The sequence below is a fragment of the Apodemus sylvaticus genome, chromosome 11 (assembly GCF_947179515.1).
Source record: "Apodemus sylvaticus chromosome 11, mApoSyl1.1, whole genome shotgun sequence".
NCBI classification, from domain to species: Eukaryota; Metazoa; Chordata; class Mammalia; order Rodentia; family Muridae; genus Apodemus; species Apodemus sylvaticus.
The window spans coordinates 58,141,943-58,154,875 of record NC_067482.1 but is presented as its reverse complement, the minus strand read 5'-3'; the positions used below and the strand labels follow the sequence as shown (position 1 = coordinate 58,154,875).

Sequence of the window (12,933 nt, the reverse complement as noted above, 5' to 3'; positions counted from 1 at the left end):
AGTGCCATCGGCTCATGCCAGGTATGTTCATTTTGCAGCTGAAGGCATAAACACTGCTCCTTCTGCCTCACATCTGGGATTAATACACAACATAGGCTGGGGGCACTGGGCCAGGAGAGTGCCTCACCCACTTCCTGCTCATGAAGCAGTTCAGGAAATAAGCATGGCTCCCTCCCCTTCAAACACATGGTCTGTCTGCTTTTGGCTAAATGGGAAGGGAAGGTTCCTAGGGAAGTCACCTTGGAATCAGTGTGTAAAAAATGTAGCTGATGTTCTTCCTTATTATGAATAGCCTGATGTAAAGTGACTTTAACACCACCAGTCAAAACCACTCGCCTGCCCATTAACTGACATGAAACAAAATTTTTAAATATTTTAAAGGGGAAAAAGGCCTCTTTTTTCTGATACCAAGACTATTCTCCACTATTCCTTACTCCCCTAGCACTCAGGCAGAACATATTTTAGGGCCACAGTTTTCTCTCCTTTGCACAATTACCATCTACCATCCTACATTTAATGATGTTCTCTCCTGGCTTATTTACAGCATCACCATTAGACTTAATAATGACTGTGTTATGGGTCATTTATACCAAGTTACCTTGGGAAGTGAGGAGGCTGACACCAGGACAAGAGGTGAAGATCAAGGGGCAGTGACTTTGACAGCACAAGTCTAACAAGGTCAAGGGCTTTGCTCTGGCTTCTTTGCTCCCCAGATCCTTCCTATCAAAATAAGCACTGGACACATGCAAGGCTCACTAAGATCTTCCTAAAACCCAGCAGTCACCACTAGCAGCTGGGGTGCAAGGTAGAGTTCATGCTCAAGTCCTTCACCAACTAGTCACATGACTTCCACTGCCTGTGCTTGTGTAACTTCTTCATAAGCTTCCAGTTCCACCCTGGTCAGATAGCACTGACCATAGCCATAACCTGCCACACTTGACTGGGCAGGAATGAAACAAGGTCACCCCCAGCAGCTGTAACATAGAGAGAATGGATGAACGATAAGGTTACTGAACTTAGTGTATGCTACTCAAAGATCACTTCAAAAGGCACATTAAGCAGGTGACCGTGACACTATCTACCAGGACTCATGTCCTGGGCACAGTGAGAGCCAGCTCAGCTCTATGGAAATCCTTATACAGTCTGTCTAACCCTAAAATGAGTCCTAGCCCAGTCTTGGCCTAGACTCTCCCCTGAGACCTGGAAACCGCCTTTTTTTTAAGGCTAAATGGATGATGTCCTTATTCAAGTGGTTAGTGGCCATATTGCCTACTCTGAGGAGAAAGGAGCCCACTAAGACAAAAGAGGGTAAACAAGAGAGTTGACATGGAGGACAGACCTAGGCCACTCACAATAGTCTTCCTACTTCCAAGGCCAGCTATATTTTTTGCCTCTTGTGCGCTTTGGCCCAAGCTACTGTGATCTCCAAACACAACTATAAAGCTCCCAGGAAGAACAGCGTGTCCTTTAGAGAGCTAGGAGCCATGGTGGACAGTTAACACCCTAAGATAGAATGACTTTTATTTAAAGGGAGGAGGAAGAGAAGGGGAAAGAAGAGAGAGAAAAAGGAGAGGAGATGGAGAGAAGAAAGAGGAAGTGGAGGAAGGGAAGGGAAAGAAGCCTTCACTGGCGCTCACCTGTGCCAGGCACTGAGCCGAGCACTCTCCTTACACTCTATCATCTGTCCCTCATGGTCACTCTGAGCCGTAGGCAGCATATTATCCCGTTTCATAGAGAAGAAGGCTGAGGTACCCAGAGGTGCCCTCTTAATACCACACAGTCTGGAGAACATGATTGCTGGCCCCTAACAGCCCTTCAATCCCCGATGACTAATCTAAGTCCATGATCCTAGTAACACCCTGGGGTCAGACAAAGAGGGGGAGTATGGCCTTGATGGGCCAACCTAGAGAGAAGGGCTTGAACGCTGGGCATCTTGCCACTCCTGCTCAGGGGATAAAGCAATAGAAGGAAGTTGGTGCTGACCACAAGAGGAGGTGGTCCCCACCGTGGCCATGAGAGCAGAGTGCTCGGGTAAGGTGAGTTTGACTTCCGTTCTAGTGTGTGTGTCCCTTCATTGTATGGAATATACTTTTGTCCTAAAAGAGTATTCATTGGCTCTCTGATTTCAAGGCTACCTGTGCACCTGACATTTTTTTTTTATTTGCCAAATATGCCCCAGAAGAGAGAAAGGTACTAACCACCCCAGGAGACTACTGACCACACAGCCCTTGGCCTGTGTCATCTCACAGCATTCGGTACCACAAGGCCATTACATCCTTGACCAGGTGCACGGTTCAGAACGGGTGCACGGTTCAGAATTCTGTTATCTCACGCCCCTCTGTATCTCAGGGGCTAGCGAGTGATTTCTGAGCTAGGCAGAAAGGATGCCCAGCTCCAGCTCCAGCTCCAGCTCCAGCTCCATATTAATTCCCAAAGAGATGGGAACTGAGCACCATATTAAAAGCCACAGTGCTCATGGTTGGCACCTTGAACTTGTATTTTTAGAACCGTAAGGATGCGGCTTGACAGACTTACTGGAATTCATCAGATTCTCCTCAGCAAATGTAAATGTGTCATTATAAAGTCACAGAATGTGAATGCACTTAAAACTGGAAAACTCCTTCATGAATACTAACAAACTCTGAAATCACAGGGAAGATGACTGCCTACAGTGATCGAAAACACCCAGCAAGCCAAGATTAAGGATTTCAGTTTTTTAAACGGTAATGATAAACTCCCATGTAATTTTGTTTAGAAAAAAACATCAATTAGCCACACAGAAAAAATTAGACTTTAGATCAAACATGGAGCATTATAAACTAGTCACACAGAGCAGGAAGAAGTTTAGGAGTGAGTAGCATTGGACAGTAGCAGTGGACTGTGTCACTATTTAAGAATGAGAGTCTTGTGTTTGTGTGTGTATGTCTCTGTGTGTGTATGTGTGTGTATGTGTGTGTGTGTGTCTGTGTGTATCTGTGTCTGTGTGTCTGTGTGTGTGTTTGTGTGTCTGTGTGTGTGTGTTTGTGTGCCTACATGTGTCTGTGTATCTGTCTGTCTGTGTGTGTCTGTGTATATGTGTGTATTTATGTGTGTGTCTGTGTGTGTCTGTGTATATCTGTGTCTGTGTCTGTGTGTGTGTTTGTGTGCCTGTGTGTGTCTGTGTATCTGTCTGTCTGTATGTGAGAGAGAGAGAGAGGAGAGAGAGGAGAGAGAGAGAAAGAGAGGGAAGAGAAAGAGATAGGAGAGAGAGAGAGAGAGAGAGAGGAGAGGGAACACAGAGAGAGTACCAGCATCAGTAACCTCAAGATAATGAACATATGAATTGTACATTCAATACCTTGTATGTTAACAATCAAGTGTACTTGCTGACACCCATCAGTTATAAACACAGGCTGCTAGGGTAGCCACAGCTGGTTTCTGTGTTCTGGATTATACCCTCCAGCTCTAAAGTCCTGCTCAGATGAAGAGACCTGCCATCCCAGAATGCACCACCATGAGCATTACCAACATCTGAGCATATTAAAAACCTCTAACACACAGTACAAGGCAACATAAAAAACTGAAAATCAAGAGGCCTAAGAAAGCTGTCTGGGGGGGGGGGGAAGGTGACTCACATACACACACAGGAGTGAGTTCAAATTTATCCATAAATTAACAGATTTAATACATTTATTATTAAGCAGCATTTAAAAAGGAATTTTAAAAGGAATTAAATTGAGATACCCTTTTTTTATCATCTATCTATTTAGATGTCACTTTTATCAACTTAATGAAACAGTTTTCACAAAAATTTCAATCGGATCTGTGTGGGAGAAACAAAGGCAGGCGTGACAAAACATTGCTCAGATTTGTCTGGAAAAAGGAACAAACACGAAACATTTGAACAAACAGAAATAAGGCAAAAGGGCTGTAAAGATCAGCCATGAAAATCAAGGCAAAACCAAATATTTAGAGTCACAGAGGACAGCCACAGGCTGTGTAGGACAGCCTGCAGCAGAGCAATCCAGAACTCAGGAACAGCCGTACACGTGGGGCAGGGGTTGATCGGTGAGCAGGGTTGGCTCCCATACAGAGAAAAGTAAGAAACCAAGTGAGAGTTTTGATAGAAGATGTGTTTGAAACTCTGAAGTGCCGGGGCGGTGGTGGCGCACGCCTGTAATCCCAGCATTCTGGGAGGCAGAGGCAGGTGGATTTCTGAGTTGGAAGCCAGCCTGGTCTACAGAGTGAGTTCCAGGACAGCCAGGACTATACAGAGAAACCCTGTCTCGAAACAAACAAACAAACAAACAAAAAAACCAAAAACCAAAAAACTCTGAAGTGGGAAGGTCTTAACCGCAGAACAGCAGGCCTCCACCCAGCAGTGCAGAGCTACCGGAGCTACCGTTGTGAACCCTCAACTCCCAGCATCCCAAAGGATCCCCCAGAGTCCCGAGATCCAGTCAGCAGGCGCCTCCCACACCTTGCTGGGCTGTGCTCAGTGCCCCTTCAGCCTCACCTGATCCCTCAGTCAACCACATCCTCCACAGCTTGAGAGACTCCAGGAAAACTTAAACAGGAAGCTTGCTCCATACACTTGAGGATTCCCAATTCTTCACACTGTCAAGGCAACAGTCACACCAGATGCAAGAGTTGCCAGATACCAGGAAGAAACCTTACCTGCTTCCTCTTTTCAGGGGGAAGTGATGGATCTCCATCCTACAAGGAAACAAATACTGTGTTTCACTTCCTAAGAACAAACCATGCGCCCAGGCTCACCACAGAATCCCAACCCTCAGTTGGACCAACTGTGAGTCTAAATTCAGTCTTAGCCCCGCCAGCCATGCAGCTTGTAAGGAAAGGAAGCAAGCTCAAAGACTCTTTAGAAATAACTACCACTCCAGAGGGGACCCCAGAGAGTCGGCTCCAATCAAGACCAAACACGTATTTTCCAAAATACTGTTTCTAAAAGAGAAATCTAGATGGGTCAAAATTACTTTGTGGCATAGCATAAATTGAAATAGTAGTTCATTTGGTTAAAGTTCTTTGAAATAGAATAAAAGAAATAGTGACTAAAACACATGCAGACATAAATACATACACACACATGCACATATGCATACACATGCATATGTACACAAGCACATGTACACACATAAACATGCATTTGCACACACATATACAGGCATACACACGCATACACATGCACATATATCCATATCCACACAGGCACACACCTACACATGTACACACATATACACAAACATGTTGCATGTACACAAACATGTACATACAGACATATCTACAAGCACATATTCACATAAACATAAACACAAATACACACAGCCACACATGTGAAAGCACACATGTACATATATATGCACACACATGTAAACACAGAAGCACAGGAACACGCACTCAAACACTCATAAATAGACATGTGCACATATACAAACACACATAAAAACGCACATGTAGCCTTATTGTGGTATCTGCTCCCATACAGGGCTGCCTTGTCTGGCTTGAGTGAAAGAGGATATGCCTACCCTGGCAGAGACTTGATGCCCCAGGGTGTGGGGCTATCCAGTGAGGCCACACCCTTTCAGGGGAGGGAGGGAGATGGGGAACTGTCTCCATGAGGGAAGGACTGCGAGGAAGGAGGACTGGGAAGGAAGCATTTGATATAAATAAATTAATTAATTTTTAAAAACACACATGCATACACATAAAAACACATGAGCACAATGCATTATATGCACATATGCACACAAATGTCTATTATTTATGGGCAGAACAATCAAGGGAAGGAAATGCAATTTGCTCAGATAAATAACACTTAGAATTTTCTATTAGGCATTTTGACTTATAAAACTTGAATTCTTCTTCCATTTGTGCCTTTGGGAACATAAATCTCTCAGGAGAACAAATGTCTATTAATTGAGAACCTATTATTATTGTTGTTATTATTATTGTTGTTATTGCTATTATTATTACAGTTTTAATAGGACAGGGTCTCTCTACGTAGCCTAGGTTGGCCACAAACTCCCCATTCTCCTGTTCTAGCCTTTCATGTGCTGGGATTTCAGAAATGTTCCACCACACGGTGCTGAATAAATGCTCTTACATAGATTCTGGTCACATATGCATCAAAGTTACTTCAATTCAAGGAATATTTTTATTTCTACTCCAGGACAGCTCAGTGATCCCAGGAAAATGATAAAATATTAACAATAGTGCCTGCACTTAATCGAAACTGGGCACACGCCTGCAGTCCCAGGACTTGGGAAGTGAACCCAGGAAGAATATAAATTGAAGACTAGTATGAAGCACATACTTGGAGTTTGAGTTCGAGACCAGCCTGGGACACATAGCAACGGCATGCTGACAGAAAAGAGGGCTCACATCAACAGGGGAAAGGAGCCAGAGTGTGAAGCCTCACTGCTTCCTCGACTTCTGCTTAACTGACATCCTTTAAAAAAATCCATAAGAAACCCAAGAGAAGCTCAAATCACCCAGAATTTGGTCACAAACTGTAACAGATGTGTCCCAATCATGGGGACTATGCAAAAAGCTCCAGAGATGATGTGGTGGCTATTCTTGGTTGTCAACCTGACTTCATCTGGAATTAACTAAAACCCAAATGGCTAAGTACACCTGTGAGGGATCTTTTTTTTTTTTTTTTTAAGATTTATTTATTTATTTAATATTTATGAGTACATTGTTGCTGTCTTCAGACACACAAGAAGAGGGCATTGGATTCCATTACAGATGGTTGTAAGCCACCATATGGTTGCTGGGAATTGAACTAAGGACTTTTGGAAGAGCAGTCAATGCTCTTAACCACTGAGCCATCTCTCCAGCCCCCACTCCCTTTTTTAATTAAATTATTTGAAGTAGAAAGATCCACTTCTAATCTGGATGCTTGAGGTGAGAAGATACACCTTTAATTCAGAATTGGTTGGTTGGTTTGGTTTTTCAAGAGACTGTTCTTCTTGCAGCTCTGGCTGTCCTGAAACTCCCTCTATAAACCAGGCTGGCCTCGTACACAGAGATCCACCTACCTCTGGCTCCCAAGTGCTGGGATTTAAGGCCCAGCTTAATACAGATCTTCTGAGGTGGGAAGATCCGCCTTTAAGCTGGGCCACGCCTTCTGCTGGCTGCCTGTATTAAAGACAGGAAAGGAGCTTGCTCTTTCTGCCTGCTTGCTCTCACCCCCACCAGCACGTCCACTCCTTCAGTGGCATTAGACTACCTCCTTGGGATCCTGGCATGGAGTGAAGATCAGCTGAGACATCCAGCCTCATGGACTGAACAACTACTGGATTCCTGGACCTTCCCTTGGTAGACAGCCATTGTTGGGTTAGCTAGACCACAGCCTGTAAGCCACTCTAGTAAATCCCCTTCAGATAGATAGATGATAGATAGATAGATAGATAGATAGATAGATAGATAGATAGATAGATAGATAGACAGACAGGCAGACAGACAGACAGGCAGGCAGACAGATATTCATTCTATAAATTCTGTCCCTCTAGAGAACTCTGACTAACACAGGTGACTTCAGCCTGTATACAAGGCCTAGGAAGCCATTACGGGATAAAGAAAGCTTGGTTTAGATAGCATGGTCACATGATGTCCCCCAGAACTCTCTGCTGTGGCAAAACAGAACAGCAGCCACCATGGGAGCTGACAACCCTCATCACACAGCAGCCGCCTGCCACCTGTGGGGTCCGAGCTCGAGGAACAGGACAGGACAAAGAGGAACTGAGGGGTTTTTTTCTTTATTGCTCATTAACTTAGCTAAGTTGGGCCAGCATGCGCACCTGGCAGGGTCTGTATTAGTGCAGATTTAAGGTATGATTATTCTTTAAAACGAAAAGCAAAAGTCTGTATCAATAGATTAATAAGAAAACAACCACAGTAAACATACATCATACATATACAGCATATATATGGCACCTCCATAGGTACCAGACCCAGCATCCTGGAAGTGTATACATGTAGAACCAACAGCTGGCGAGTGCATTTCTACTTTTAACTTCTGTTTTCTTTCATGCTCTTTGGCTTGTTTCCTTGTCTGGGACAGGTTCTTAAGCCTCTTGGCCACTCTGTGGCCAAGGAAGGCCTTGAAGTCCTGGTCCCCTTGCCTCCATGCCCCAAGTGCTAGGGTTACAGGCACAGACATGGCTGCTGGCAAGCTGTTGGGAAGGGATTACTTTCTAAGAGAGCAGGTCCAGATGCTACCGCAGTGTCACTTACAATCAGCTCTCGGTACTTCTTCTTCAGGGACTGATGCCGTTCTCGCAGCTGATTGGCCATGAGCTTGTACTGGTCCCTCTCCTGCTGGCAGGTGTCCAGCTCCTTGGAGAGGATCAGCAGAGCCTCCTTCTTGCTCTCCAGCTTCCGTTTACACACCAGGTACTGCAGAACAAGCGGCCATGGGTTAGAAGTGCCAGGCAGGCTTCTGCACCCCTAAGTGCACCAAGCTCCACGCTCTCTCCTTAGTCGTGATCAGGGATCACCCACAACCCTAGGCTTGCCTGACACAAGGCTCTCAAGAGACAAAACCAAACCTTAACCGGTTCGTGAGCTTTCACAAGCTGGGAACGATGCGATAATTCATTTGCAAGTGAGTTCAAAAGTAGAACTGGAAGCCGCCAAGGTGACTCAGCAGGGTAAAGCACTTGCCAGAAAACCCCGGCGACCCGAGTCACCTAGGCCCATAATGCAATGGGAGAGCCCATTCCCAACTTCTTCCCCTGGTTTCTACACATATGCAGACACACACCATACAATGCCCATACACATCCTGATAATAATAAAGTAGAAGTATTTTTTAAAATTACACACATGGATAAATACATTTCTAGATCCCAGACGTATCTAATATGGCATGTATATTTGGACAAGCTCGCATAAAATTTTATTAAAATTTTACAAAGTAATACACGTAAAGATATTTCATGAAAATTGTACGAATATTGATAGGAACGATCTCTCCTGAGTAATTTCTTTCCTCGAGTTTTAAAATTCTTCCTATGCTCTTCTGTTTTCTTCCCTAAATTTTTGAGGATACGTCCATATGCTATTGATCACAAAGGTGCCCTCCAAATATAAAGATCATTTAATTGAACCATAAATCACTTCACTCGATCATTCCCACCCATGAAACCCAGCAGTTATTTTTCCCTGGAGAATTTCTTCACTGACTGTACTGTAAAACCTCTGATCTGTACTGATCTGTGAAACCTCTTCTAGGATCAAACACAGACACGCATCCATCACCAGAGATGGATTTCAGGAGCTAAGTATTTTTGCTATACTCTGAATTCTCCCCTGATCAGCCAGGCCTCTGGGCTACGACTCTTGCCTTCAAGCAATAACACTTCCGAATCTCTAGTTCTTCCTCCTGCCCTGCCCCAGGAAGGAAGCTAGGCTAACAGTCCCACCGTAAGTGGCCCGTGTAAGCCCGGAGAAGATACTACTTTTGCTGGATAGATCACACTGCCTGGTGTTCTTCACGTATGTGAAATGTGGCACTAAATACCTTTTGAATTTTCCCCATAAAAGACCAAATTCAGAGCATTCATGAAAACAATTTATAGTTTCATTATACACCCTGACACGAGCGCTTTGTCACTGTGGACGTTCACACAAAGCAGAGCGGGAACTGGCTCTCCCATACTGTTTGAGCCAATGCTCTTTATAGACAAAAAGCATTACTCATATATAGTGCTTGCTCAGAACCGACTTTGTTAAGTTCAATTTCAAATAAATGAAAGGGGGGAAAAAGAGAGTCTTGCGAATTAGCACATTTTTTTTCCTTAAAAAAAAAGTAATTGCTTAGTTTCAAAAACAAAGGGGGGAAGAAAAGCCATTCTGAGGTAGATTTGCGTTCTGAGAGAGGACGCTTCACCTTGGTGGAATTCTATTCCCCACAGTAACAAGATTGGAATCCTGCCTTAAAACGCTCTGTATTTTGAGACTGACATTGTCTGCAGGATGGCAAAATGGTTCTGTTGCCACAGTGATTTCTCGAGAGTCAAGTCCCCAGCAAGTAAATATCAGAGGTGAGTGGCTTGAAACCCTGAACGGCAGTCTCCTGAGGGAGGCATTGAGATTTCACAGGGGAAAGCATCATTACACACCACTTAACCCATTTGCCCTTCTCTCGTCTTTCCCCACAGTCAGCTGCCGCAGTCGCTGGGGCTTTGGGTGTCGATGGCAATAAGATTGCATTTATGGGATTCGTACCTGAGGCCCCAAAGATGTCCAGTGGGGAAGAAAACCTCAACTCTATCAAGATATTCCCTAAGTAAGCTTGTATAAAACACCTGTCTCATGATGGGGACTCTAAAGGCTGCCTCCAACTGGGAAAGCAGGAATTCGGGTTCCCTGCCCTTGAATGGTCCAAAAGAAAAGGCATTTCTCTCCCAAGGCATGGTCCAGGTTAGAGGAGAGACAGGCTGTAGAAAACTCTGGCTTTAGGCTCTATGGAGCCTGGGAGACACCAGATACGGAAGCCTTGACAAGCCACAGTGGCTCAGAGTTTGAGAAGCGGAGTTCTACAGTTTGCTCCTAAGCACACGGAGAGGTCAAAGTTATAAACTCCAGCACAAAGAGCTAGGCTCAGAGGACATCACGAAAGAGGGGGCAGGAAGAGCTAGACAGTTGGGGAGGAGCACTGTAAAGTGCTAAGGTGGCCGCCACACTGTGAACTGGCCCCTGCGAAGGTGACCTGCACAAGCTCTGGCCAAAAAGATCCACCAACATTATAGCAGACAGATCTAACTGAACCCAATGGTTTATAGAAAAAGAAAAAAGAGGACATGAAGGTGTGAAGGGGAGAAGAGGACATGCTAGGGAGGGTCTGGGGGTGACAGAGGAGTTGGGGTAGATGGAATTACATTAATATATATACATATATATATATATATATATATATACACACATATGTATAATATATATAGCATATAAATATATGATATATGTTTTATATATTATATTGTATATATTATAATACATCACACATACTATAATATATTTTCTATTTTATAATATATTGTGTTAATTATATTTATCATTAATATATTAATTATAATATGGACATGTATATGTAATATATAATATATATGTACTGAAGGAAAGCAGAGGCAGTCTGTACAGAAAGTGAAGCCACACTGAGAAAAGGATGGGCCTAGAATGTGACCACTCAGCCGTCCGTCCTTTCTTATGCCTGCTCTAGTTTAGAGAACTGGTCACAAAGACCTTAGCCCATGGTATTTGTTTTTATCAGCGGGTTAAACCTTAGACTGAAGTCTCACTTATAAAGCAGCCCAAAGTGGTTCTGAGCACAGAGTGAGCAGAGTGAAGACTCCTCTCAGACAGCCATTTGCACCCACAGGTAACTCAGAGGCCCCAGAGACGTATTGTCAGTGGTTCTACTATGCGCAGGTTTGATTGACGTGGGGATCCCGACGCATGCGCGGTGAGAGTGGAGACTGAACAAAAGTGTGCAAGCATCCATCGTTCTCTGTTCCTGACTGTAGATACAAAGTGAGCTGCCTCCAGCTCCCGCTGCCTTCATTTCCCAGCTATGATGGACTATGCCTTGAACTGCGCGCTAAAACCGGCCCTTTCTCCCCTAAGTTGCTCTTGTCAGAGTACTTTATCACAGCGACAGAAGAGAAACTAAGCCAGCCGCCTTGCCTGATTTTCCTGCCCTTTCTGTATTGTGACTTGGTCTTGAGCTATACCTGGTCTTAGGATCGTGAGCTCTACTTGGTCGTAAAGACTGGTGACTTTTCAGCATCTCTGCTGTGACAGCAGAAACTTCATCTTATTTATCCCAGATTTCCAGTGCTGAAAAAATAATGCAAGGTACACAGCAGATGCTCAATGCATGTATTTAGATGTGTGGGTGTATATACACGGGTATAACGTAGAGCACTGTACTGAGATAATGCATCCACTTTCTCCTTTACTTTCTCTCTCTCTCTCTTATGTGCACATATATAACACATATAGAATGACTGAGAAGATGAGAATGTATATAGATAAGCCTTACTCACACTAACGAAGGGGAAACCTTCACAAGGCATCCGGAGCTGCCTCAGATGCAGTACTGCCCCCGTGTTACAAGTTGTCTGACTCTTTTGAGGGCAGACTTTAGGCATCTCCTAGAGGAGGCTGCTTGAGGAATCTGGGCCTCAGCATGGCAGATACTCAAAGCTAGGGTATATATACTGTGGATTCATCTCACTCCAAGTTCAGGATTCTTTCTGGCCAGCAAATGACTTCAAGTTCTTGGCAAGTTAGGAAAAAAAAAAAAACATGAATTCAGGATACTTGAGAGTTTTGTTATGATCACAGTCGGTAGATGATGATGATGATGATGATTGTGATAAATCATGTGAGAATATTCACTACTAGTGACTCACTACTGTGCCCTGACTGGGGGGCAGGGGCGGGGGAGATAGAAACTTCCCACCAAGGGACAATGCAGGACGCAGTCATGGTGGAGATCCCAGCCGAGGAGCCAGCATGCCAGAGCTCCAGTCTTAGCTTTGCCACCTCCTAGCTCCGTGGTCAGACAGTTAACCACTCAGGACCCTAAGCCTCCCTGTTTATCAAATGCAGATGGAGATGGGGCCTTCACAGCGTGAGGGTGGATGAGAGTAGAGAAAGCTAGCGTTTGTAAACCATCTAGCGCATTAGTTGTGATTGCCATGACTTCTGCTCAGATCACTCCACAAGTGGAGAACGCTTGGAAGTGGAACTGTTCACTGGAGAAAGGGGTGGCACATGACATGGAGCCTGCAGGCCCGGAGAGGGGCACACATGGCTGGGGAGAGGGGGAGGGGAGGGGACTACATAGGAGACAGGAAGCGCACAGACCTCACAGTAGAGAAGTGAAGGTGGCAGTGGGTGCCATGCATGGGGCTGGCAGGGGCAGTG

At 44.6% G+C, this 12,933-nt stretch overlaps 1 protein-coding gene across 3 annotated transcripts in view; it reads right to left on the bottom strand.

Annotated features, from left to right (window-relative positions):
- Ccdc149 (coiled-coil domain containing 149) overlaps positions 1–12,933 on the bottom strand; it is a 94,853-nt gene that overhangs the window by 56,148 nt on the left and 25,772 nt on the right. For all 3 annotated transcript variants that reach the window (XR_007980225.1, XM_052199203.1, XM_052199204.1), the window contains exons 2-3: positions 8,236–8,397; positions 4,657–4,695 (exon numbers count right to left, since the gene is read on the bottom strand). Coding sequence is in view for 2 of the 3 variants with exons in the window: in XM_052199203.1 (XP_052055163.1) it covers positions 4,657–4,695; positions 8,236–8,397 (201 nt within the window). In the remaining variant the exon portion in view is untranslated. The remainder of the gene's footprint in view (positions 1–4,656; positions 4,696–8,235; positions 8,398–12,933) is intronic.